This window comes from Oryzias latipes, chromosome 3, assembly GCF_053564925.1.
Source record: "Oryzias latipes strain Hd-rR chromosome 3, Olatipes_Hd-rR_3.1".
Lineage (NCBI taxonomy): Eukaryota > Metazoa > Chordata > Actinopteri > Beloniformes > Adrianichthyidae > Oryzias > Oryzias latipes.
Genome location: NC_136239.1, coordinates 43,063,855 through 43,089,002, shown reverse-complemented (window position 1 = coordinate 43,089,002; position 25,148 = coordinate 43,063,855). Strand labels below are relative to the sequence as shown.

The 25,148-nt window shown below is 45.8% G+C and overlaps 3 protein-coding genes and 1 long non-coding RNA gene across 4 annotated transcripts; 3 read left to right on the top strand and 1 right to left on the bottom strand.

The window, feature by feature from the left end:
- Nucleotides 1–1,303: 1,303 nt before the first annotated feature.
- Nucleotides 1,304–8,913, bottom strand: snrpa1 (small nuclear ribonucleoprotein polypeptide A'). Its single transcript, XM_078944872.1, has 9 exons — nucleotides 8,704–8,913; nucleotides 6,392–6,539; nucleotides 4,733–4,811; nucleotides 4,560–4,606; nucleotides 4,389–4,491; nucleotides 4,245–4,324; nucleotides 3,031–3,106; nucleotides 2,834–2,927; nucleotides 1,304–1,529 (listed from the first exon to the last, which is right to left on the bottom strand). The coding sequence occupies exons 1-9, from the start codon at nucleotides 8,783–8,785 to the stop codon at nucleotides 1,393–1,395; spliced, it is 846 nt and encodes a 281-aa protein (XP_078800998.1). The 5' UTR covers nucleotides 8,786–8,913; the 3' UTR covers nucleotides 1,304–1,392.
- On the top strand, nucleotides 5,277–5,841 carry LOC144991092 (uncharacterized). Its single transcript, XR_013654996.1, has 3 exons — nucleotides 5,277–5,369; nucleotides 5,482–5,601; nucleotides 5,716–5,841. It is a non-coding gene; the product is annotated as an uncharacterized LOC144991092 (long non-coding RNA).
- A 6,807-nt stretch (nucleotides 8,914–15,720) lies between the features above and the next one.
- On the top strand, nucleotides 15,721–18,849 carry selenos (selenoprotein S). The gene is made up of 6 exons (XM_078944873.1): nucleotides 15,721–16,322; nucleotides 16,407–16,529; nucleotides 16,618–16,709; nucleotides 16,790–16,876; nucleotides 17,105–17,174; nucleotides 18,476–18,849. Exons 1-6 carry the CDS (start codon nucleotides 16,235–16,237, stop codon nucleotides 18,553–18,555), a joined length of 540 nt encoding a protein of 179 aa, XP_078800999.1. The 5' UTR covers nucleotides 15,721–16,234; the 3' UTR covers nucleotides 18,556–18,849.
- A 204-nt stretch (nucleotides 18,850–19,053) lies between these two features.
- Nucleotides 19,054–25,148, top strand: chsy1 (chondroitin sulfate synthase 1). Its single transcript, XM_078944867.1, has 3 exons — nucleotides 19,054–19,692; nucleotides 20,476–20,971; nucleotides 23,107–25,148. The coding sequence occupies exons 1-3, from the start codon at nucleotides 19,388–19,390 to the stop codon at nucleotides 24,694–24,696; spliced, it is 2,391 nt and encodes a 796-aa protein (XP_078800993.1). The 5' UTR covers nucleotides 19,054–19,387; the 3' UTR covers nucleotides 24,697–25,148.

Below are 25,148 nucleotides of genomic sequence, written 5' to 3'. Positions count from 1 at the left end.
CAGGTAGTTAGGGGGATTGCCTGCAGCTGTGCAGCATTGTCTGTCCTGCTACATTAGCATGAACTTTACCTCAGATCGCTTCCCCGTTGAGTCTGTGTTAAAGAAAGACCTGGCTTCTGGACAAACTCACCTATTTTATGTGCTTATGGTTTCAGTGATCAGACTCTTTTGCTATTCAATCACTAACCTAATATTTGTTTTCAACAACCCATTGATGGTGAAAAAGAACCAGTAAGGGGGATTGCCTGCAGCTGTGCAGCATCATCCTGCAACAGGAAGATCACCTTATCTTACAGTTTATGCCACTCAACTTTATTGTGCAGCAGCAGTGATTTCTCAGCTTGATTACCATGATGTTTTTTTTTACAGGGTTACCAGTCTCTGCATTTGATCCAAAATGCAGCTGCATGCGGTCTTTAACCAGCCAATAAGAACTTGCATCACTCCTTTTTTATTTGCACTGGTTTCTGATACCTGCCAGCATCAGATTTAAAGGCTTGACTTTTGGTTGGAGTCTTGAACTCTTTATCTCCTCTGTACCTGAACACATCACCAAGTCCGTACCCCTGCAGGCATGCTCTGCTCTATGAGCAACATCTGGTGGTTCCTGTACAACACAGCAAAAGATCATAACACAAACTTTTCCAATGTGATCGTTCCACTTGGCATGACCTGCTGTTCTCTGAAGTACAGCAGTCCAATATGCAACCAACAAGAAAAAGGCTGAAAACAGTTATTTTCCAACTTCTAAAGCACAGAAAGGACAGCCATCATGGTCTAGTTTTCTGCTCGTCTTGTTCCTCATTTGTTAGTTGCTTTGCATAAACGTACCTGCTAAACTAAGCCAACCGAGTCTAAATCTTTTTAGAATGAGTGGTATTTTTAATTAATCTTGTAGAAAATGCTAGCAATCATTGGATACATTTAGTTTTTGCAGATGATCTTTAAGATAGATGACTTTATTAATCCCACAATGGGGAAATTTCATTTCTGTGGCAGCAACACGACATTCAGAAATAATCTATATAATATAAAATCAATAAAGGACATCACAAATGACATTTATATTAGATAATTAAAAATTAATTTAATTAATTTAGATCAGCTAAAGATTCCAGATGTTCCACATGAGAAGCTGCTGGACCAATGAAACAGTCTGCAGCCTTTTCACCTACTTTTCAGACAAACTGAAATCCTGCTTTGGTTGGATAAATCTTATTGGTTTCATTGATCTCCCAGAATTTAATGGATGAACAGCAGAACCATTGAAAGTAAACAGAATTAAAAATGAAACGAGCTCAACTCTCAGAAATACATGAAATGTTTATTAAAACTAACATAAAAAAAAAAGAAAAAAAGAATGATTTGTTCTACAAAAGAATATAACAAATTTTAGGAGCCGTTTTCGTGTGGATCTTCTTCCATGTCCTTCTCTTCCTGGTCATTCCCTTCATAACCTTCTTCCATGTGCGTCTCCCCAGCTTCAGTGGTTTCCTCTTCATCCTCTTCTTCCTCCACCTCGGGCAGACCTGTTATTGAATAAGTCCAAAATTAAATCCACGTCTGACGGATGTAAACGAAAATTGAAAATACAATGCTCAAAAAAATACAACACTCCATCGTACACCAAATTGAATTTAAGATTTTCCTTAAATGCTTTCCTCTTTATATAGTTGCATGTGGTGACAACAAAACCACACAGAAATTCTTACAGTAAATGAAATAAAATTAATTTTTTTTTTTTTGCCTATGGAGGTCTGGATGTGGAATCATACTCAAAGTGAAAAACTCACAACAGGCTGATCTGACTTGGATGTAATGATATTTGAGTCAGAATGAGGCTCGGTAGTGGGCGTGGCCTCTATGTCAAATGGCGTCCCTGCAATGCCTGGGTAATGCCCCCACACACTTGGACCAAAGCATCCACCGACTCCTGTGGTGCAACCAGGCGTTGGAAAGACCGAGAGGACGTCCCAGATCTTATCAGTTGCATTCAGGTCTGGGGACCGGGCCGGGCCGGTCCATTACATCAGGACCTCATCTAGCAGCAACTCCTGACACCATCCAGCCACATGAGGTCCAGCATTGTCTGCATTAGGAAGAACCCAGGGCCAATCACACCAGCATCTGGTCTCTCAAGGGGTCTGAAGATCTCATCTGGATACCCAACGGCAGTCAGGCTACCTCTGGTGAGCACATGGAGAGCTGTGCGGCCCTCCAAAGACATGACCCCAAACCAAACCACCAAACCAACCCACTGCCAAACCAGCCTGCAACTGGTAGTCTTTTGTCACCTGTTGCAGAACCACTCCTTTATTTGAGTCGTCTTGGTGATACCCTATTATTTCTTACTGTTGTCTATTCCACTTGAACAAAAACGTGTGAAATTGATCGTCAGTGTTGCTTCCTGATTGGACAGTTGGTTACACAGAAGTACCACTGAGCTGTTTAGGAGTTCCTTTTATTTTTTGAGCAGTATAGAAAGGAGCATATGAGTTTGAGGGGAAGCTCAAGGAACTCCGTTCAAATAGAAAGCAAGATAAAGCTACAGGAAACTCCTAATTTCTTGGGTTTGGTGATGGTTTCCAGAATCACCTTAATTTAAAGTCAAAGTACAGTGACTGTAGATGAAAACTGAATCGGACCGGTCCCAGCACATTGTCTTTAATCATGACAAACATCTGCACTTTTCTAGGGTTTGATCAAACATTGTCTCTGCTGTAGCAGGTCAGACGCTCCAAACCAAAGTCAACCACATCCTCACCAGTGGATGAGGTTCACATGTTGATGGTTACACATACACGGGTACATGTGCGCCCGCATTAGCTCTGACCTTGTCTGTCCTCTCGGCCCGGAATCTGCCCCGCCAGGAGCATGCCCCTCAGCCTCTCCACCTCAGCCAGCGACGAGGCGTTGCTGATGGCGTGCTGAAACAATCAGAATGTGAAAACACCGGCGACAGGGGAGGTCCTGGAGGATTTGGAGGAGCAGGGCTGAAAAGCTGGTCTACTGCCTGCATGACAGAATTACCTTGATGGCTTCCACCTCTGCCTGAGACGGTCCAGACCTCTTCTTCTCCTGCTGCTGGGCAACTCCAGGAATGAACCTGAACGCAAAGACACCCAATAAGAAAGAAACCAGGCAGAGCTATGCCAGCTTCCAAGACTGGAGCATCACACCTGGGAGAAAATCCAGTACAGTAATCCCCCGCCCATTCGCGGTTTAATATTCGCGCCCCGCCCATTCGCAGGTGGCCGCAGATGACGTCACGTCACAAGCGTGAGGCGCAGAACAGCGCTCATTCCGCGAATTTTGAAAAACAATTTAGTCTGTACTTTACTGTAAAGTATTGTTTACGTGTTTAAGATGAAATCCAAACGCCCTGCATCATCTCCAGCTTCTGGAAATGAACCCAAACGGCAGAAAAAGGTTCTGAGGCTCTGGGAGTTTTAAAACAGCGTCAATTATTTGCAGATTTTCGTTATTCGCGGGGGGTGAGGAATGTAACCCCCGCGAATACAGGGGGGTTACTGTATTCGTTTCACGTCATTTCCATCTGTAGAATGTTAAACTTCAGTTTATAGATGATTAGTTTTGTGATCCTGAGCATTGGAGTCTAACCCAGCGGTGTCGGCACACGGTCCCCCCTGATGTTTAGTCCAGACAGTTGTGAAGAGGAAAAATTCTATAAGGATGTTCATCAAAAAAGCATATTTCTAGCCCATTTCTGTGGCTAGTTTTTTGTTTTGAAAGAAATAACTAAAACGTGCAATTTCACCACTAGGCGGAGCAAAGGAAAAGTTTCGCAATTTGCAGGGGCAGTAAAGAACACAGAAGATAAACCACCTATCAGCTGGACTGCAAAAACAACCGTCTGTGTCTTTTAATGCGTTAACACAAACATTTTAATATGTTAACGTAAACGTCATTTAACGTGTAAACAAAAGCGTCTTGTAACACGTGAATAAAAAAGTCTTAACATGTGAATGAATATCAGCTGCAAATATTGGTCATCAGCATCTGCGCAGCAAAGACTATCTCAATGGATCTCTAGTCGGGAACCAGTTTGTCGGGAATCAGCATGCCGGACTGAACAACTGCTGGACTGAACGGCGCTCCTCAGACTATAGGCATTCAGCCATGTTCCAGCCTGATGGACAAACTAACGGTCCTTGCACCTCCAGCACGTTTGAAAACATCGGATAAGCTGTAAACAGACGTACATACCAACAGATGGATCTTACGTTTTAGTTCGCTTGGCGATGTCTTTGGCCAACTGGGCGCCCCGTTTTCCTTTGAATAACTTCTCGGCCTCCTGTCGTTCCTGAAGCAAAACTCAAATATTTATTATCGTTGATTACCTATTTTTAAGGTCATTCACATCCTACCTTTAGCTTGACCTTCTGAAAGTCCAGAACACGGATGTGTGGCAGTTTGCTGATGACGTAGAGCCGGTAATGCTTCTTGTTTGTGACTGGGTTCCTTAACAGGCTGTAAAATGACGGAGGGTCAGGCAGGCCAGAAGAAGGGCACAAATAGCAGGTGAGCTCTGCACGTACCTGAGCAGAGTTAGGGTCTTCACTGAGGCCAGAGGGTCCAGGTCGCCCTGCAGTGGACAATAGAGAGGGGGCAGACTGACTACACAGAAGCTGACTGGGAGGTTGGTCATTTTCAACCCCTGAAACTTAGTTGTAGCGCGTTCCCAGAGCGGCGTGGGGCTGGGGGCACTCACCAACTCCTGGATGTTGTTGTTGGTCAGAACCAGCTCCCTCAGACCAGGCAGACACTGCTCCAGGTTGTCTCCTAAACGACTGCACCAACACATCAGAAAGTTAACAACATCCATCACCAGAACATGAGACAGGGCTGCACACAGGACGTCTGGCTCCACCTCCTCTCCCATTGCAATCAATAAACCCACAGATAAAGGCTCATGGTTCTCTATACAACATCCTTAGAGAAAATTATTCAGTTAAGAAACTAAAATAGATTCATTTAATGCTTGAGGAAATGTTTCCTTTCTTTGGACTCCTGATCCTAAATTCAAGGCGAGGTGAAATTACCAAGACTTCCAAAGTTAGTCAATGAGATAATGGCAAGAATCCGAAACATGATCGCATCTTCAGGCTGTTTTTGGTATAAGTCATATCAAAATTAAAACTGGAGACAGATTTAGAATGAGGGGCAATTTCTGTCAATCTGCGCCCCTCTAGTACGTTTGTTCTTGTTTTCTTAGAATGTTTTTATTTAATTTAATTCAGGGAGGTTGCTATGTTCTTTTCTCAGAGAGACCAGCTACTGGGCATCGCTGTTATGTGCTGCCTCTTTCTCCCATAAACTTTTCCAGTACTGTTCAGTTTCCAGCCTTGGTGGGTCTGCTCCCCTGTTCTGACGCTGCCACTGAACGTACACGTTCACAGGTTGAGTTGCAAACACGCTGTTTATCCGTCTGGCTTCATTATCTCTTGTGTACCTCTTTAGGCGGCTGCTCAAGGCCAGAAGCCTTTTTTATGGCAGTTTCCAGTGCTTCAGGCATGGGCATCTGGCTGCATCTCTAACTCTAACCCCAAAGGGATGGACATGATCAGCAACAATACTCGGGTAGGCTGTGGCGTTGGAACCGTGCTCTATTGATTCTAAGAGGCTCAAAATGTGCCAAAAACACCACCACTCTGAAGGCAGGATGTATCCATGCTTTGATGTTGTCCATGCCAGATTCTGACCCCACCATCCGAATGTGGCACCAGAAATGGAGACTCATCAGACCAGACAACGTTTTTCCATCTACCATGGTCCAATTTTGGTGAGTCTGTGGGAATTATAGCCTCAATTTCCTGTTCGTAACTGTACGGCTGGACAGCTCTGATATTGATCGTCACTTTGGTTAAACTGCTAATGTTAGGTTGGAGTTATGAGGGGCTGTAAGCTAGCGGGAGAGAGTGTAAGCAAACAAGTGATGGGAAATGAGGGTGGGCTTACTGCACAACAGCAGTCCACACCACAACTTAGAGGTAAATTTGTAAGGAACTCCTGCCGCTCTGCAGAAACTATGTCCTATTAAGCGACAGGTTTCTTGATTTTGGCTAAAACACATCATAATCGTAATGAAAAAAACCACTGGGAATTCTCTGAAAATATATCAAGAGGATTGGAGTGGGACTTTAAAACGAAACAAAAAAAAGGAGACGAAGTAGTGCTGGAAAAAAAGATTCAGGAAAACAGTGAGATCATGAAAGGTGAACCACAATATAGGGTATACCTACAACTTTGAATGTGAGGCCTTGTTAAAGTGGTATTAGGGGATTTGTACATTTAAGATGTTAAGCAGGAGGAACACTGACCGGGTGAAAAGACAAAAATATCTAAAAAGCAGGTTGGGGAAAAAACTCACCAGATTCTGTTGTTGTTCATCAAAAGAGTTTTCAGCCGCTTCAGCAAAGGAAAGCCGTCCAGTTTCCTTACTTCATTATCTGAAAAGTCAATGGTGTCAAACTGGTCCAGAGTGGCTCCGAGGTTCTCCAGAACTGGGATTTTGTAGCCTGTGAACCAGAACAAAACCAGTAATTAAGGCTGGGGATCTCCAATAATTTCCAGAATCGACTCAATCAAGTTTTGAATTTACACAATTGACATATTTAGACATTTGTATAGAAATACAATATAATCTATATACGTTTCATATTAATCTGATGCAGTTCAGATAGTGTAAATGGTTGAGAACCGCTGCACTACAATATGTTTAAAACTAAAAATACAAGTGAATGTGTACATTTTATGCAAATTCAACACTTTTAAAGAACAATAAATGTGTGGATTCTTTTCAATAACATTGTTATGCTGTTGCTAATAAAATGATGAGTAGTTCTTAGCATTAATGTGATTCTGGTGCTGCGTGGTGGTTCTGCTGATGGTCTAGTCTGGTTGATACGTGGTGAGTTTCAGCTTCCTGCAGGCGTTGAGACTTTCATCTGTTAAACGTGATCGTAGGTCTGAACGTTCTTTAGACGTGAGACAGACTGCTCACATTCAGACGTAGAGCCAAACATTGTCAGTACAGCAATACTCACATGCTGCAATGTGTGGTATGTGACGGACAGCGTGTTCTAAGTTTTGACAACCAGTGCGCGATTCACCTTGCTGCCAGAGCCCGCAGGGACGGCAATTCGCAGGTGTCAGGTTGCTACAAACTCTGTGATATAACAGATAATAGTAAACAGATGGTGGCGCAGATTTTTTCTCTCCAAGCACCGCTACTACTGGGCGCCCCCCTGGCATCGCATCGCGCCCGAGAAGGACTGGTCTAATGAAAAAAAAAAGTATAATTAAGGATTTGTCTGCGAGATGTGACCATCAGAAGAGCCAGATATGGCTTGCGAGCCATGGGTTCCCCACCCATGCCTTGCTTTAGGACTACAACTGTTGTAGTCCTAAAAATATTAAAGAAAATTCAGAATAAATTATAGCAAAAATCAGAAAAACTATAGAGAAGTTGACAACGCCCCCAGTGTGAGCATCCAGCAGTTCACCGTCAGATTTTGCTGCTTTGTGTCCGATGTTGTCTGGATTGGCTCACAAACCAAATAAATAAACAAACAGTTCATCCTGGACGATATTTCACACTTCTCTGTAACATTTGTGGATGAAGTCAGGAGGAAGAACAGATGGTGATGTGGGGATAAACATACAAACTAAACGGATCATGTCTGGGACATGCCAAGAGTGTGCAAAGCAGTAATCAAAGCAAAAGGAGGCTACTATGAAGAACCTACAATAAGACATATTTTCAGTTGTTTCACACTTATTTTTATAAGTCTTTGTGAAATGCTTCTATTGATTCGGTTTTAACTTTGTGAAATAGGTGAGAAGAGGAATAAAGGTTAGGGGCAGGTGACGAGTGAGTGAATGAATGAGTGAATGAGAGGAACCCAAGAGGAAGAGTGAGGTTACAGGAAGAAGAGATGAAGGAGGATCTGAAGGGTCGAGGCTCAGCAGTCCAGAGAAACAGAGAGAGTGGAAAAGAAGAGTGCAGGCAGGTTGGAATGGGTGTAGAAAAGTGTGGGGAGAGCAGCCATGTTGTTTCTTAGAGACACTGAGGAAGACAGGAAGCAGAGATGAAGATGAGGTTCTCTCTGGGAGGGACCAGGATGGATCAGGAATGAGGACAGAGGGTTCTGGAGATGGTTGGGACATGTCCAGAGGAGAGACTGAAGGATGCTGAGTCCAGAGGAAGACCAGAGAGGAGGATTCTGGATGAAGGAGGACATGAAGGTAGCTGCTGGTAGAAGATGCAGGAGACAGACGGAGGAAGCTGATTGGCTGGGAGACTCTGAAGGGAAACGCTGGGAGGAAAAGAAGAGTTGACTTCGTGAAGTCAGTGACGTCATATTTGCCGTTAATGAATAAAAAGGAATGAGCATGGTGTCCGAATCGCTTTAAATCCAGGAAACTAGACAGTCCCACTAGAACTTGCAGGCCTCGACTCTCGTCTCGAGGGCCCGTGTCCAACATGTTTTCCAACCAGCTGTGTTGACGCTCCTAACACACCTGATCCAGGTGACTGGCAGCAGAAAAGGCGGGCTTAAGACGAAGTCTGTCCTAAAAACCGCGTTAGAGGAAATTTACCATCATCAAAAGACGAACTTTTGCGGCAGTAAGTTAAGCCCAGCTAACAACACGAACACGGACCGATTCGGTTCAACTTACCCCGAAGATCCAGCTCCCTGTCCCGAACCGGGTTGGTATACTGGGCCGCTTGCTCGATGAGCTCAGCAGAAAGCTTGACCATTTCGACAGAAGAAACTTCCTCAGTTAGACTTTAATGCACAGCTCTACGTCGGAGCTGCGTCGCACGCTGCCGCCACACAAAGATCTGCTTCTTCGCTCGGATCCGGTCCCCCAAGACGGCGTGTGCGCCCCCTGTTGGACGGAGGACGAAGCGCCAAGCCTTTGTGTTTTTAGCCCAACTCCTGTTAAATTAGAATCAGAATCAGAACTACTTTATTGATCCCACAAGTGGGAAATTTGTTCGTTACCATAACAACTGACAGGAAAAAAGACTTAGAATAATATAAATTAAAAAAAAAACAAGAACAAGGAAAATGTGGTATAATTTAAAGAGCTATTTACAAAACAGTGCAGGTAAAGAGATGTGCAAAAGAAATGTGCAAAATAAAGAAAAAGAGACAAAAAATGTGCAAAGGTTATCTTCTGCATTGTGAGTTATTGAACAGGGTTATAGTATTGGGCAGGAAGGATTTCTGGTACCGGGCAGTTTTGGAGCGGAGCTGTCTGAGCCTTCTAGAGAAGGAGCTCCTCTGTTTATCCAGAACAGGGTGGAGAGGATGCTCTGGGTTGTCAATGATGGATAAGATCTTGTTTAGTGACCTCCTCTCCATCACTGCTTCAAAAGTTTCCTGTTTGCAGCCAATGACAGAACCCGCCTTCCTGATCAGCTGTTCAGTCTGTTGGTGTCACTGACCACAGTGCTGCTTCCCCAGCAGACCACGGAGGAGAACAAGGTGCTGGCCCCCACAGACTGGTAGAAGATCCCCAGCATCTTGCTGCACACATTAAAGGACCTCAGCTTCCTTAGGAAGTAGAGTCTGCTGCAGGCCTTCTTGTACACAGCGGTGCTGTGGCTCCTCCAGCTCAGTCTGCTGTCAATAGTCACACCCAGATATTTATACTCCTCGACCGCTTCCACATCCTTGCCCAGGATGCAGAGGGGTTGTAAGACTGTCCTTTTCCTCCGGAAGTCGATCACCATCTCCCTGGTCTTGTCCACATTGAGCAGCAGGTGATTCCCTCCAGCCCACTTCACAAATCCGTCCACCAGACCCCTGTACTCCTCCTCCCGTCCACCGCTTATACACCCCACAACCACAGAGTCAGAGAATTTCTGTAGGTGACATGACTCTGAGTTGTGCTGAAAATCTGGGGTGTATAAGGTGAACAGAAATGGGGAGAGCACAGTGCCCTGTGGGGCCCCCACACCACTCAGCACCACGTCAGACAGGACGCCGCCCAGTCGGACAAACTGTGGCCTGTCTGGCAGGTAGTCAGTGATCCAGGAGACGGTGAACGCACCAGCACCCATCAGCCGGGGATAAAACAAACACCTCAGGGCTCCTTTTAGTTAGGTCCCTATACTGAAACAGATCTCTCCAATGCCTTTGTTCTCAATCTTGGTTTTTCTAACTATTTCATGTCCTTTTAAGTTAATATGACTTTTCTGCTATTGAATTTAACCTGTAAAGTGATTGGTAACTATGTCATGTGTGCTTTGTACATAAATTAGAGAATGTTGTAATCACCTTTTTGTTTGAAATAAAACGACAAAAACTAAGTCAGTAAATGTTAGCATTTTCAAATGACTGAATAGTCTTCCTGATGCGTCTTTTTATTTACTTCCTGTAACGATTCTTAATGACTTTTTTTGTAATGTTAAGATTGGCGTCAAGTATATTTTATAAGCAGTGCCCCAAATTTCTAGAGTATTTGATTTATTTTTTATTTCTTGTTCACTTCCACCTTCTGAAGTTCAAATCACTCAACAACCATCAGAAAGATCACAGCAATTAAAAAAGCAAAACAAATAATGAAAAAACATCATGTTTTAGAAATCAAAACAATATTCCTTAAACTATAACTTTACCAAAAAATAGAAAGAAAAAGAACAAAATAACAAAATGAAACATTTAAGAAAACCAAAGTAATTTTCAGAAATCAAAATGAAATGTTAAAAAGGACACAAAGAAGACTGGAAAAAGTAGGTAGCACTGCGCTTTTCTGGACTGAGAGGTCTGAGGTCTTTCCAGGTATCTGTTGTAGCCACTCCTCCAGCTTGGGGGTTACTGCCCCGAGTGCTCCAATTACCACAGGCACCACTGTCACCTTCACTTTCCAGGCTTTCTCCAGTTCTTCTCTGAGTCCCTGGTATTTTTCCAGTTTCTCATGTTCCTTCTTCCTGATGTTCCCATCGCTTGGCACTGCCACATCCACCACAACGGCTTTCCTCTGTTCTTTATCCACCACTACAATGTCTGGTTGGTTCTCCATTACCATCCTATCAGTCTGGATCTGGAAGTCACAACCAGAGGGCTTACATGCATGTGTGTGCGCATATGTATTCAATTCAATTCAATTCAATTCAATTCAATTTTATTTGTAAAGCCCAAAATCACAACAACAGTCGTCTCGATGGGCTTCGAAGTAAAACATGAAATCAAAAGGATCACGAATACAAAGAGTTCAATAGAAAAATACTAAAATGAACTAACAAACTGACTAAGCTATACTGGCATCCCTGCCCTTAGACCCCCCTTAGACCCCCCTTCTCTGTAAGGAAAAACTCCTAAAAAAAACGGATTCCGGAAAAAACGAAGAAACCTCAGGGGTGCCCACATGAAGGAGGGATCCTCCCCCAGGACGGACAGGCGATTTACCAAAAATCTTAGAGAAGAATTAACTTATCTAAATCTACAACTACATATATAAAAGTCCAGCAGACGAGCTTCATCCAGCCGTGGTTATCGGGACAGTCAAAGGCGCGAGTCGAGCCGGAGACAGGAACCACAGCCAGGTGTAGGAGCAGGAGCAGAGACGAGGTACTCGGTCAGGAACTGGAGCACGGATGAGCCAACTGGAGTCTGGATGCATTCCCACTCCCCAGGAGGGGAGAGGAAAAGAGGGACAATACATGAATCGCACTGCACCAAACAGAGGCATGGAGAACTAAATGATAAATTATGATCAAGAATAGAGGAGAGGAAGGGTAGAAGTAAAAAAGGAAAGAAGACAGAACCCCAGTGCACCATAGTTACCCCAGCTTCAACTTCTAGCAGCCTTTTAAAAGAAATAGTTATTATTAAGTTTAATTTAAACAAACTAACATTAAGTTAAATAATCTCTGAATACTAGCCAGTCTGACAATAAGCCTGTCCACAGAGGAATGTTTTCAGTCTAGCTTTGAATGTAGAAACTGAGTCGGCCTCTCTTATATGAGCTGGGAGTTTATTCCATAAGACAGGGGCTTGGTGGCTAAACGCTCTACCTCCAACCGTACTTTTACCAATTCTAGGAACCACAAGCAGTCCTGCATTTTATGTATATGTAATTGTATTTATGTATATGCAATTTATGTATATGTATGTGTTTAAGTACATGTATATGTATAACAATTGCATAATACAAAAACACAAAAATGCAGCATTTATGCAAATATAAAGTACAGCGGTGTGAAGAAACTGGATTGTCTAGAAAGGACTGTATTGTATTAGTTCGTAACCCCGTCAGTTTCTTGCACACAGAAATAATGAATAATGACTCAGAGACAAAACTTAGCTTTTCTGGAGGTTTTACTTCGTACCAACACGAAGGGGACAGACAGATGAACATGGTGCATTCAAAGTCCGAACCAACGAGCTCAGGGATGGGCCTGGTATAAAATCCCTGCATTTGCATATTCAGAAGATCGTCCGATGGACCTCGTGTGAAAATCACGCCCACAGGTTACTGCTGGAGAGAAGCTCCAAGGCTAAAGTGAAGATAAGTCTGAGGCCTGCTCAGCAGAAAACACATGCACAGAAAAAAGGGAGGATGAGAATAAACTGTAAGAACAATAGCTTGGCTGTGCTGTCTTCAAATGTAATATAATTTTGAGATGACAATACATGCTCAGCGAATTAAGTTTAAACTATTAGTGTAATAAAAATTAAAGGCAGTTTCTAACTATTCTTCACAAGCGGGGAAAATAAGCATTGAACACGTCAACATTTCTCTCAAAAAACATATTTCTAATCGAGCTATTGACATGAAATTTTCACCAGATGTCGGCATCAACCCAAGTAATGCACACATAGAAAGAAATCCAAACATTTATGTCCATTAATGAAGTTATGTGTGATAAAGTGAAATGGTACAGGGAATAAGTATTGAACACTGTTACTGAAATGTATTTAATACTTAGTGCAAAAACCTTTGTTGGTGATTCCAGCCTCAAGACGCCTCCTGTATGGAGAAACCAGTGGAATACATTGCTCAGGTGTGATTATGGCCCATTCATCCACACAAACTGCCTTCAAATCTTCAAGGTTCCGGGGGTCTCTTCTGTGAACCCGGATCTTCAGTTCTTTCCAAAGATTTTCAATTGGATTCAAGTCTGGTGATTGACTGGGCCATTCTAGCAGCTTTCTTTTCTTTTTCTTCAACCAGTTGAGTGTTACCTTGGCTGTGTGCTTGGGATGGTTGTCTTGCTGAAAGATCCACCCTCTTTTCATCTTCAGCAGCCTGGCAGATGACAGCAGATTCTGATCAAGAATGTCTCCATACTTTTCTCCAGTCATTATTCCTTCAATGATATGAAGTCTACCAGTACCACATGCTGAAAAACAGCCCCACGCCATGATGCTCCCACCTCCAAACTTGACTGTGGGCATGGTGTTTTGGGGGGGATGTGCGGTGCCATTTTCCTCCAAACATGTTGTGTCTTATGACATCCGAAGAGTTCAATTTTGGTCTCATCTGACCAGAGTATCTTCTCCCAGAATGTCATGGGTTTATCCAAATGTTGTGTTGCAAACTCCAAACCAGCTTCAACATGCTTCTTCTTCAGAAATGGAGTCTTGCGTGGTGTGCGTGCATGGAGGCCATGGCGGTTGAGTGCATTACTTATTGTTTTCTTTGAAACAACGGTACCTGCTGATTCCAGGTCTTTCTGAAGCTCTCCACGAGTGGTCCTGGGCTGTTGGAGAACCCTTCTGATGATTGTTCTGACTCCTCTGTCTGACCGTGGCAGGTTTATGGTAATGCCGTGTTCTTTCCACTTCCGGATGATGGCCCCAATGGTACTCACTGGAACTTTCAGAAGTTTAGAAATGCGCCTGTAACCAATGCCTTCAGTGTGTTTTGCACCAATAAGGTTGCGCAGGTCTTTGGACAGCTCTTTGCTTTTACCCATCATGCAATGCTTCTTGTCTAACACCTTGCTGGTGAGAAACCTTTTTAAAAGGCATCAATCAGGACTATACCAGCTGATGTTACTTTGCACTAATAGGGGGCAGGTTAACCTTCTGAATACTGACAAACTCCAGCTCCTTTCTTGGCTTGCCAGACCTTTTTACCCCTCCTTTTCTTCATGTGTTCAATACTTATTCCCTGTACCATTTCACTTTATTACACATAACTTCATTTTTGGACATAAATGTTTGGATTTCTTTCTATGTGTGCATTACTTGGGTTGATGCCGACATCTGGTGAAAATTTCATATCAATAGCTCGATTAGAAATGTGTTTTTTGAGAGAAATGTTGACGTGTTCAATACTTATTTTCCCCGCTGTATGAAGGTTCTGAACAACTACCCCTGGCTGCAGCCTGCAGAACTGCACAACATAGTGGAATGCTGAAACGCTGAGCAATGTGAACATGCTGTGGAATGTTAACCCCGCCCATGCTGAGCCCGTCTTCTTCTTTGGTTTCACAAGTTTCCATGTGCAAAATTGCCACCTACCAGTTTTTAAGGAGTTTTTCCTTACCGTGAAGATGGGGTCTAGGGGCAGGAATATCAGTTTAGTTTAGTCTGTTTTGTTAAAGTTTAGTATTATCCTAATGCATTCTTTGTATTCATGATCCCTTTTTCATTGAATGTTTACCTTACAATTACCGGTATGAAGCCCATTGAGACGTCTGTAATTCGAATTGGCGCTAAATAAAAAAAATATTTAATTGAATTAGAGAAATTATACAGTGATTGCTGTCTTCTCATGCCTTTTACAAGTTTCCATGTGCATGTATTAGGGAGTTAATAAATTTTGTCTGGCCTCACGGACTCAACAAAATAACTCATTGGATGAACTCAATTTAATTGTGGGCAGGATTTCCATCCAATAAATATGAGTAACCCCACCTCAAAGAAAATTCTTCCATGTAACGAAATATAATTGAGTTAATCGAACTTAATTTTATCAAGAAAGGCAAAGGAAAAAAACATGCAACAGCAGTCTGACGCCAGCCTCAAACTAAGAACCGCTGTATGTTCACACCGCTAACTAATCCACTGGGCTAACACTTTTGTGACATCATCAAGCCGCCGGTATAAAGAAATAGATTCATTATTTACATAAATGAGGCTCGTCGTGTTTCGTCTTATTGGGAGAAGCCGAGTTGAAACGATTTCATGCCACAGTACGTTTTTTACGTGGATAAAACGAACGAAAGTTTTCACTTTTGAAAAGTCAAAGGATTTGAAGGACCAAAAGTTAGACGAAGGAGTTGAACATTTTAATAGTTGAATGGTTAAAATAGGTGAAAAATTGTAGCCGTAAGACGGCAAAAAGAATAAATAAAGAGAAACAGGGAAACAGCATTCAACAGCATGCCCCTTACTTGAACTCAATTATTTTGGATTACTGGAGTTATAGGGGAAATTATTAATACATTTTGTGTTGGGTCAATTAAATGTAGATACATTCTTTTAAAATAAATATTTTTAAATAAAACAAACAGAATTTTATTGTGTTACATGAAAGAGGGGCTTGAATCATTTTTTTGAGTGATTAAAAAAGACATTGCACAATTCAAATTTTCCTCCCCTCTGTTCTCTTTCTTCCTCATACAATTCACAATAACACAAAATGTGCTCCACTGATTCTTCCCCTTTCCTGCAATCACAACTGCACTGACGAATGTGAATCAAATGCACGGGCTCAACGTGGGCGGGGTTAACATTCCACAGCGTGTTCACATTCCTCAGCGTTCCAGCATTCCACTACGTTGAGCCATTCTGCAGGCTGCAGCCAGAGCTTACTCGTTCTGAATACAGAACAAATTTGTTACAAGCTGCTTGTTCTTGGAGTCAGGCTGTTTTTTCTCTGACGTCAAGTGTTATTTTCAGGTTTTGGGCGGGAACCCGAACCCCTCATCGCTCCTGCTGGTTCTAATTTTGGCGCCATCCGTGTGTGGATGTGTTAGTGGAGGACTGCGACGGCTAGAGAAGGAGAAACGTCACTTTCCTTCTTTTATCCTGGAAAACTCTAGGCTGGTGAATAGTTTCCTCCGTTCCGGTAGGGGGCGTGGCTTAGCCAGACGAAGCTCAAATCACCGAAGAAGAGGAAAGCGGAAGCAAAGCGCCACGTCATTGTTGAAACTTGCAAGTCGACTTCTCACCGGCGGGTTACCCTAGTTCAGGTTCTGATGTAGTTTGGAAACGGGTTCTAGACTTTCCGCCGTTTTTCCGAAATGGACGGGGCGGAAATCTTTGACGTCAGCGACAAAAACCCGCGTAGATCCCCGAGGAACCCGGATTTGAGCTCGTGGACCATCACCGGTAACTTCTGGCATGAGTGTGGTCGCAGTTAGTTTGTTGACGTCACCGGAAGTTTGTGTTGTGAACGTGTTGATCTCCCGGCAGTCGAGGAGGTTCTGGCCCAATTCGGCTGGGTTCTGCTGTTGCTATGCTCCGCCCTCTACCTGCTGGTCAAGTTCCTGAAGAGGAGACCCCAGGGGGGCTCAGAGGAACCTGCTCCAGAACCGGGTGAGGGCGTGTGGATCCAGACCGTCTGGAGGAAAATTTTAGCAGATTTCCGAATTCTGTCCTGAACCGGAACCTTCTTTTTGTGAAGAAGGGAGAGTGGAAGCTTTGGAAGCAGCCAGGAGGAGAATGCAGGAGGAGCTGGACTCCAGAGCGGCTCAGTACAGAGAGAAGATGAGACAGGTGAGTGAGGGGGAGCGGGTGAGTGAGGGGAAAGGTGAGGGGGAGCAAGCTCACCTACCTGCGTGTGTCTCCTGAAACAGCAAGAAGAACAGAAGAGGAGACAGAAGATTGAATCGTGGGAGAACATGCAGACGGGGAGGAGCTGCAGAGAAACTAGGAGCTCTCAGGTAAATCCACCTGCATCTTTATCGTCCGGTTTTTACCTGTGAGACACGACCTGCAGTGTTTAAGAACCAAAAACTGACAAACCATCTTTGGAGCAGCTCCACCATCAGGTTAGGTTCTCCTGAGTTTGTCCTTCATGGACCAATTTATGAGACTCTAGGACGTCTTCACGCCAACATGGCGGTCCACTTCACACACTTCAACATCTCACCTGAGTGTCTCACCTGCAGGCCAGTGAAGAGACCGGCCCTTCATCTGTCCCCAAACCCAAGAAGGATAAGAAGTCGCTACGCAGTGCAGGTACGTACCGTACAGGTAACCAGCTTCCATCCTTCTGCTGAGGGTTTGGCTGGTTCAATGACCTTTGACCTCAAATCGGGTTAGGGGTCTTTGTGGATCTGCAGACGTTCAACCTGCCATCTGCTCATAGATAGGAACCAGTCCAGTACACTTCTACCCCATTTAGATGCCCCGGTGGGTCCAGTTCTCTGATATAATCTTCTAGGGGGCGGCCGTGGTGCAGCGGTAGGGCGGTCGACCCATGATCGTAAGATTGCAGGTTCGATTCCCGCCTTGCACGCCCATGAGTCGAAGTGTCCTTGGGCAAGACACTGAACCCCACCTTGCCTCTGGTGGTAGGCGGGCGCCTGTGTTTGGCAGCGGAGCCGCCATCAGTGTGTGACTGTGTGTGACTGGGTGAATGGGTCTGTGACTGTAAAGCGCTTTGTCCTTGTAGGAAGAAAGGCGCTATATAAGTATACGCCATTTACCATTTACCTGAAGCTGAATTCCTCGCCACGCTTCCTCCTCCTCTTCCTCACAAGGAAGCTGCTGGATGAAGAGGGAACTCCTCATCCTCCTTCCTTTCCTTCTGCTGCCATCAAAGAATTAGCTGGAAGAACCATTTGGACATTTATAATTTAGGGTTAGAACATCTAAAATTTAAGAATTTGTGTGATTATTCAAGTTTGGCCTGTAACCTAATAATAATTGATTAACCTAATAATTGCTGTGAAAAAGCATTTTCATTTAAATGTGTGGCATTGTGTTGCAGTAAAAGATCAAAATTCCACTGAAAAAGTAGCTTTATGAATTTTTTTTATTACAACAAACTTTTACCTTTACACTGGGATTATTTTCATTGTGGAACAATTAGGAACAAAAAGGGAAGAAAGCTGTGCTCCTATTTAACACAGAAAACAGTTTGAATATTTTTTTCAGCCATCCCAAAAATATTGACCACAAACCTCTTTAAATACCGAAATACTGCTGATTCCCCAGTTTAGTGTCCGATGCCCTCAGGCCTCCCCCTCGTCTGGCGTTGTTTGGGTTAGTCCTGTTCTAACTACAAAGTCGCACATTGATGACGTCACAGCAGCAACGCGTGCCGTGTACGCTGACCACAACAATAGTTACAGATTAAAGATGACATCAACGTGAGAATGAAAATCATTTGTAATCAACAGGATGAATGTACACCCCCCCCCCTAATATTTGGAATCAGTATTTCCAGTTCATTAGTTTCATGGACAGGTGTTCATGTCACCAGGTGGGGGGAGGTGTGGGGGCAGATTATGACTGATCTTTCTGTTGGTTTTCAGATTACAGCCCTCTGGGTGGCCAGGGGGGGGGCTCCTGCTCCTGGAGACCTGGGAGGAGGGGGCCATCTTCAGGAGGATGAGGCTAGAGTCGGAGGACCTCTGTCCTCCAGACGTGCACGCCGACCGCCCGGACCGAGCCGGATGCTGCATTCTGTGGAGCTGTGGGCGTGGTCACTGACATCATCGGACTCTGTGATCCTCAAAGTCTCCAGGCTTTTTATGAAGCCACTTCTGCCAAAGGTCCTGGACCAGCAGGAGTGTCTGATGGTCCGGGTTCGGGTGCCCCCCTCCTCTGTTTATGTTCGTGGTGTTTCACTGTGAACCCTTTGCTTCTCTTGTTACAATAAAATGGAACAGACCCCTGAACAGCTTCATCCAGCCTCTAAACCGTTTTGTCTCTTTCGGGCTCTTTCGCTGCTGGAGCCTATCCCAGCCACGCGTGGGACGTCCTGAACAGGTCGCCAGTCTGTTGCAGGGCCACACTCACACCTAGGGACAGTTTACAGCATGTTTTTGGCCGGTGGGAGGAAGCTGGAGTCCCCGGAGAAAACCCACACATGCACACTCCACTTAATCACAACCTGCCCGGAGAAAAGAACCTTGTTGTTATTTCTGGGTTCTGCTCAGTAGTTTCTGAGATCTGGGAAATCCATGTTTCCGATTATACTTAAACGCAGCATCTGGCAGAGCGTTTCTACGGCAACACCACTGGATCAAACCACCAAGCCAGGCGCGAGTGTCCGCAGTTCGCGGTGGAGGGCGCATGCGCATAATCCAGGAGCTGCTACGTAGGCATCTGAAGGAGGAATGGGGGGGGACAAGTGAGCCCGCTGTCCCACGCAGGAACCGACACGTTTAAAGCGGATTATTGTTCACGCACGCGCAATCGGACCCAGACGAGCAGACTTCGGGATGGCGGGTCGCAGTCGCAGAGCTTGGTTCGGGGTTCTGCTGGGTCTGGTAGTGGGCTTCACGCTCGCGTCCCGGCTGATTCTTCCGCGCGCGAGCGAGCTGAAGAAAGCGGACCACAAGCGGAAAGCCAGCCCGGCCGCCTGCGGCTTGAGCGGGGCTCCAAAGAGGGAGATCGGCGGAGTCCTGTGGGCCTCCCCGGCGAACGACTCCCCTTCGACCCGCAAGTCCGGGTCCGGAAGTTTCCTGTTCGTCGGCGTCATGACCGCGCAGAAGTACCTGCGGACCCGCGCGGTGGCCGCGCACAGGTACGTGTTCCGAGTTCACGCACATGATGTACCAAACCGGGCCGAGCCGCCATCCAAACCGGAAGAGTTGACAGAACAGGAAGTGTTGTGGTTCAGATGGTGACAGCCCTGTAGGGCTCAGGACTAAGGTGTGGTGCAGACGGCCCTTCAGGTGTTACCGAGAGTCCTCTGTTAGATTCAATGGAATAAATTCCAGTTGTTCGGTCACTTTATTCTTCATCAAGTAGAGGTTAGGGGGCGTGTGGGGGGGAGGGGGGATTGACCTCACACCACCAACCAAAGTTTGTGTCCCTGCATGAAGAAATAGCATCAGCTGACTCAGAAACACAATCAGAATCTCCTGAAACGCTGAGGAAGATTATGACAAAGAATGATTATCATCTGGATGAAAGAATGATGGATGAAAGCGGCTTGTTCTGGAAGAGGATGACCTCTGATGGAGGATGACTCCGGGTTTTAAAGCACAGACTCTCCTAATGTTATCAAGGACGCTACAGTACAGCCCATTGCTCTGAATAAACAAACTCTTCATGTTGAGTAATTGTCTGTAATAAATGTTTCTCAAAGCATCAGAAATGTTCCAAAAGGTTTCTGATGAGGAAGGATCGGTGACAGACATTCTTGGGCTGCGGGGGCCGGGGTGGGTGGGTGGGTACTCGGTATTCACGGGTGTCTCTGGTCCCTAACCCTGTGAATAAGGGGGGAGTACTGTAGATGTTCATCTGTGTAGATGTTTGTTCTGAAGTTCCTGCCAGATGTTTTCAGATGTCCGTGTGTTTGCAGGACGTGGGCACAAACCATTCCTGGGCGGGTGGAGTTCTTCTCCAGCGAGGGCTCCGACACCTCCATTCCTATCCCCATAGTGGCTTTAAAGAACGTGGACGACTCCTACCCACCCCAGAAGAAGTCTTTCATGATGCTGAAGTACATGCATGACCACTATCTGGACCAGTACGAGTGGTTCATGAGGGCGGATGACGACGTCTACATCAAGAGCGAGAAGCTGGAGAGCTTCCTGCGAAGCCTCAACAGCAGTGAGGCCATCTTCTTGGGTCAGACTGGAATGGGGGCAAGAGATGAGTTGGGGAAGCTGGCCTTGGAACCAGGGGAGAACTTCTGCATGGGGGGGCCAGGTGTTATAATGAGTCGAGAGGTCCTCAAAAGGATGGTGCCCCACATACGGGAGTGTTTGCAGGAGATGTACACCACCCATGAAGATGTGGAGGTGGGCCGATGCGTCAGGAGGTTTGCTGGGGTCCAGTGTGTCTGGTCCTATGAGGTAGGTCTTTTCTTTTCCTAGTTTTTCTCTTCTTCTGCCATTAACTTCTTTCAAACAAACTGATGATGTGTCAGAAATGGTTAGGCCAACTGCTCTCTTTACTCTAAAAGCAGTCATGTTCTCAACATCCCTGTTCCAGATGTTCCTGATGAAAGAACCTTCACTTTAAAATCCTGAGGTTGAGGGAGTTTATTGAAAAGCTGCTCAGCAAGAACATAAACAAATGTGACATTTAGGAGCCTCAGGGGATGTGAGACGTAAACGCCTACAACCAACACAACAAAGATGTCATGTCTTTATAACTGTCCTCTTTAACCTTCAAAAATTAAAGGACCAAAAAGGGGCTGAACCTGCAAACCACAACATTATGCATTTTAACCAGCACCTGAAAAAGCCAGCGCTTTGTACTAGTCCCTATACTGCACCGGCCCCCCTCGCTGCACCGGCCCCCCTCTCTGCACCCGTCCTTCTAAGATATCTTTCCTAAAACAACCCTCTGGATTTTTCCGGGCTTGGGGCCAGCACCGCTAGACCCCGGATTGGCCCCCTGGGGCTCCAATGTAAATGGATCTGTTGATGGCTTATTTGCATTACTCAAGGTTTCAAATATCTTTTGTGTTTTCGTTTAGCAACAGAGAGAAAATTGTTGTCAGGCATAAATATTAGAAGAGAAATCACAGTGGTAACAAAGTAGTTGTGCTGTGAAGCGGGCCCAGCTGCAGTCAGCAAACGGGAGTCTCCAGTATTTAAGGAGGAAGGTTTTGTCAGAACAGCAGGGCCCGAATGGTCTTGGACCTTGACCCTGGACTGCAGCATGCATCGTCCTGCAGGTTGTGCATTTGGGGTTTGGATTTTGGTACAGGTTCTGTCCCCTTTGGCAGCAAGTGGAAGCACCAAGAGGACTCTGAATGTCACAGGACGCTCTGCAGAGGGCCGCTCATGTGACATCGATCAGCGCATCGCCTTCACGGAAACGTCTTCTTTCGCTCCGCGTTGACAGGAAAACAGACGGTTGCCTAATGGTTTTCTTCACATGTGGTTTCTGTTCTTTCCTCTAAAATGTCTAACATGTTCCGCTCTGTGCTGGACAAGCAGCTCAGTGGTCTACAGATAGTGTCTGTCCTGAGACTCGGAGGTTGTGGGTTCAATTCCATGGTCGGGTCATACTAAAGATTTGTTAAAAACTAACTTTTGGGGGTTTGGGCTCTCACTCATTAGATTAATTTTTCTAAGCTGGTCTTTTTTCTGTTTACTAATCAATATTGACAAAAGGATTTTCTTTGGAAATGAAAACTTGATGTTGAATAAAAATGATTCCTTTGACTCTACATTTGAAGAAAACCTGATCTATTTGTCCGGAATCACGATCCAGCAAAATGTGGTTTACATTTTTCACTTTGATCACTTGCATCAAATGTGGATCAGTTTGCACATTTCCAGACATTCCCGTTTCCATGGTGACGCTGCAGGCCTACTCTGCTGTATGTGAGCAGAGTCTGTCTGTTGGCCTCCTGCTGCGGTCAGTTAAAACGATCTGAACTCAGCATCACACCTGCTGTTTTCCTCCGGTTCCTGATGACCATGCTGCTTATGACTGCTGGCACGCTCACTTTGGCATTGATAATGGATAGGGGGGTAGAGCGGCTGCACGGGTCACATGGTTTTATAAACCTGAATGTTTTCCGGGGACCGTGCAGAGATCAGGCTGTTGGTTTTCTATCAGAAGAAGCTGAAGTCCTGATCCAGAGACCCTAAAGGAAGAGGTGGTGGGACCTGCTGTCTGCTTAGTTCCACCGACTGTGCAGGTTCTGTTTCTAACACAAACTAGTTTAACCCTTTGACAGGAGAGCTGTGGCTCCAGATGCTCTGTAAACTACCGTAACTCTTCAACTGTTAACACAATAACTTTAACAGAGTCTGAAGTTTCGCCTCAGATTGGGTTGGAATTCCAACCTTTGTATAAGACGGTTGAAGACTTCCGGTGGTTCAGAGGATCGACACTGGAGCCACGGTCTGCTGTTGAAGGGTTAACGTTCTAAACCAGAGAGGTTATCCAAAAGGTTTCTGGAAATCAGATCAAAGAAGGTAGAAGGCAACCACACCCCCCCAAAATGAACTGTCCTGTGTCTCCACAGATGCAGCAGCTCTTCTATGAAAACTACGAACCCAACAAGAAGGGTTACATCCGAGAGCTCCACAGCAGCAAGATCCATCGGGCCATCACCCTGCACCCCAACAAGAACCCCCCCTACCAGTACCGCCTGCACAGCTACATGCTCAGCCGCAAGATTGCAGAGCTGCGCCACCGGACCGTGCAGCTCCACCGAGAGATCGTGCAGATGGGGCGGTACGGAGCGGCCGAGCCGGGCCGAGAGGACATGCAGCTCGGCATGCCGCCCTCCTTCATGCGCTTCCACCCTCAGCAGCGAGAGGACGTCCTGGAGTGGGAATTTCTGACAGGAAAATACCTGTTCTCCTCCTCTGACAGCCAGCCCCCCCGCCGAGGGATGGACTCCTCTCAGAAACAAGCGCTAGATGACATCATCATGCAGGTGATGGAGATGATCAACGCCAACGCCAAGACCCGGGGCCGGGTGATTGATTTCAAAGAGATTCAGTACGGCTACCGGCGGGTCAACCCGCTGTACGGGGCGGAGTACGTCCTGGACCTGCTGCTGCTCTACAAGAAGCACAAAGGAAAAACCATGACCGTTCCCGTCAGGAGACACGCCTACCTGCAGCAAACCTTCAGTCGGATCCAGGTCCGGGAGGAGGAGGAGATGGACGCCGGGACTCTGGCCAGTCACATCAATAAAGAGTCAGACTCGCTGTCCTTCCTGTCCAACTCCCTGAAGATGTTGGTGCCCTTCAAGCTGGCCGCTTCCGGGCTGGACCAGAGGGAACCTAAAGAAAGTAAAGTCAACATCTTAGTACCTCTGTCGGGGCGCTATGACATATTTGTCCGCTTTATGGCCAACTTTGAGCGTGTGTGTCTCATCCCCAACCTGAACGTGAAGCTGCTGGTTCTGCTTTTTAGTACAGACAACAACACAGAACGGGTCAAGCAGGTGGAGCTGATGAGGGAGTACCACCTGAAGTACCCGCGTGCTGACATGGAGATCAAGCCCGTAGCAGGTTCTTTCTCCAGGGCGCTGGCTCTGGAAGTGGGCTCCACCCACTTTACCAACAACTCCTTGCTCTTTTACTGTGACGTGGATCTGCTCTTTTCAGGAGACTTTCTGAAGCGATGTCGGACAAACTCCGCCCTGGGGGAGCAGGCTTATTTCCCCATCATCTTCAGTCAGTACGACCCCAAAGTGGTGTATGCTGGGAAGGTCCAGAGCAACAACCACTACGTCTTCACCTCCAAGACGGGTCTGTGGAGGACCTACGGCTTTGGCATCGTCTGCGTCTACAAAGGAGACCTGGTTCGGGCAGGAGGGTTCGATACCTCCATTCAGGGGTGGGGCTTGGAGGACGTAGACCTTTACAATAAATTCGTTCAGTCAGGCATTCGGTTGTTTCGCAGTACGGACACTGGTATTGTGCATGTCCACCACCCAGTGGTCTGCGACCCCAACCTGGAAGCCAAGCAGTACAAGATGTGTCTGGGCTCCAAAGCCTCGTCGTACGGTTCCACGCAGCAGCTGGCGGAGCTTTGGCTGGAGAAGAACGACCACGGCTTCAGGAGGCTGGTCAGCAACGACTCGGTCAGGACAGCGTAGAGGCAGCTGGAGGCCGTCTGCCACCCCACTGCTCCGTCAGCTGCGTCCGAGGATGTCATCACGCTGCTGAGAAGGTGACGTGTTCATGTGGCCCCGCCCACACAAGGAGGAGGTGGGGCCACAGCGCTCTGGACAATAGCCCAGCAGATCTTCAGGATGGCGTGAACGCTGTTTGTCTGCTTTTCTATTTCATGAAAGTTTTCCTGTTTTTATTTATTGAGATGACCAAGACGCTTAGCGGGACGACCTGCAGGGCCGGCTCTTGAACTGGATTTGTTCAAAGAGCTGGAGATACTGCTGTGCATGTGTGCACACATGCACTCATTTTCCAAGTCCTTGCTCAGACTTTGGGAGGAAACTCCTGAGGCTGAAGCGGCTCTGGGGTGGGGTGGGTTAATGGCTCTTTTTTTAATTAAACTCACTTGTTCAAATAAAGGTGGTTCATTTCTGTC

What these genes read in the sequence shown, in the direction of transcription:
- snrpa1 (XM_078944872.1), bottom strand. Translation starts at nt 8,785, where the DNA reads ATGGTCAAGCTTTCTGCTGAGCTCATCGAGCAAGCGGCCCAGTATACC. An exon ending in CAGAGGTGGAAGCCATCAAG is followed by an intron (nt 2,928 to 3,030) that starts GTAATTCTGTCA and finishes TGATTGTTTCAG; the next exon opens with CACGCCATCAGCAACGCCTC. An exon ending in GGGCCGAGAGGACAGACAAG is followed by an intron (nt 1,530 to 2,833) that starts GTCAGAGCTAAT and finishes ATTCAATAACAG; the next exon opens with GTCTGCCCGAGGTGGAGGAA.
- selenos (XM_078944873.1), top strand. Translation starts at nt 16,235, where the DNA reads ATGGACGGGGCGGAAATCTTTGACGTCAGCGACAAAAACCCGCGTAGA. An exon ending in ACAGAGAGAAGATGAGACAG is followed by an intron (nt 16,710 to 16,789) that starts GTGAGTGAGGGG and finishes CTCCTGAAACAG; the next exon opens with CAAGAAGAACAGAAGAGGAG. An exon ending in GAGAAACTAGGAGCTCTCAG is followed by an intron (nt 16,877 to 17,104) that starts GTAAATCCACCT and finishes TCTCACCTGCAG; the next exon opens with GCCAGTGAAGAGACCGGCCC.
- chsy1 (XM_078944867.1), top strand. Translation starts at nt 19,388, where the DNA reads ATGGCGGGTCGCAGTCGCAGAGCTTGGTTCGGGGTTCTGCTGGGTCTG. An exon ending in CGCGCGGTGGCCGCGCACAG is followed by an intron (nt 19,693 to 20,475) that starts GTACGTGTTCCG and finishes GTGTGTTTGCAG; the next exon opens with GACGTGGGCACAAACCATTC. An exon ending in AGTGTGTCTGGTCCTATGAG is followed by an intron (nt 20,972 to 23,106) that starts GTAGGTCTTTTC and finishes GTGTCTCCACAG; the next exon opens with ATGCAGCAGCTCTTCTATGA.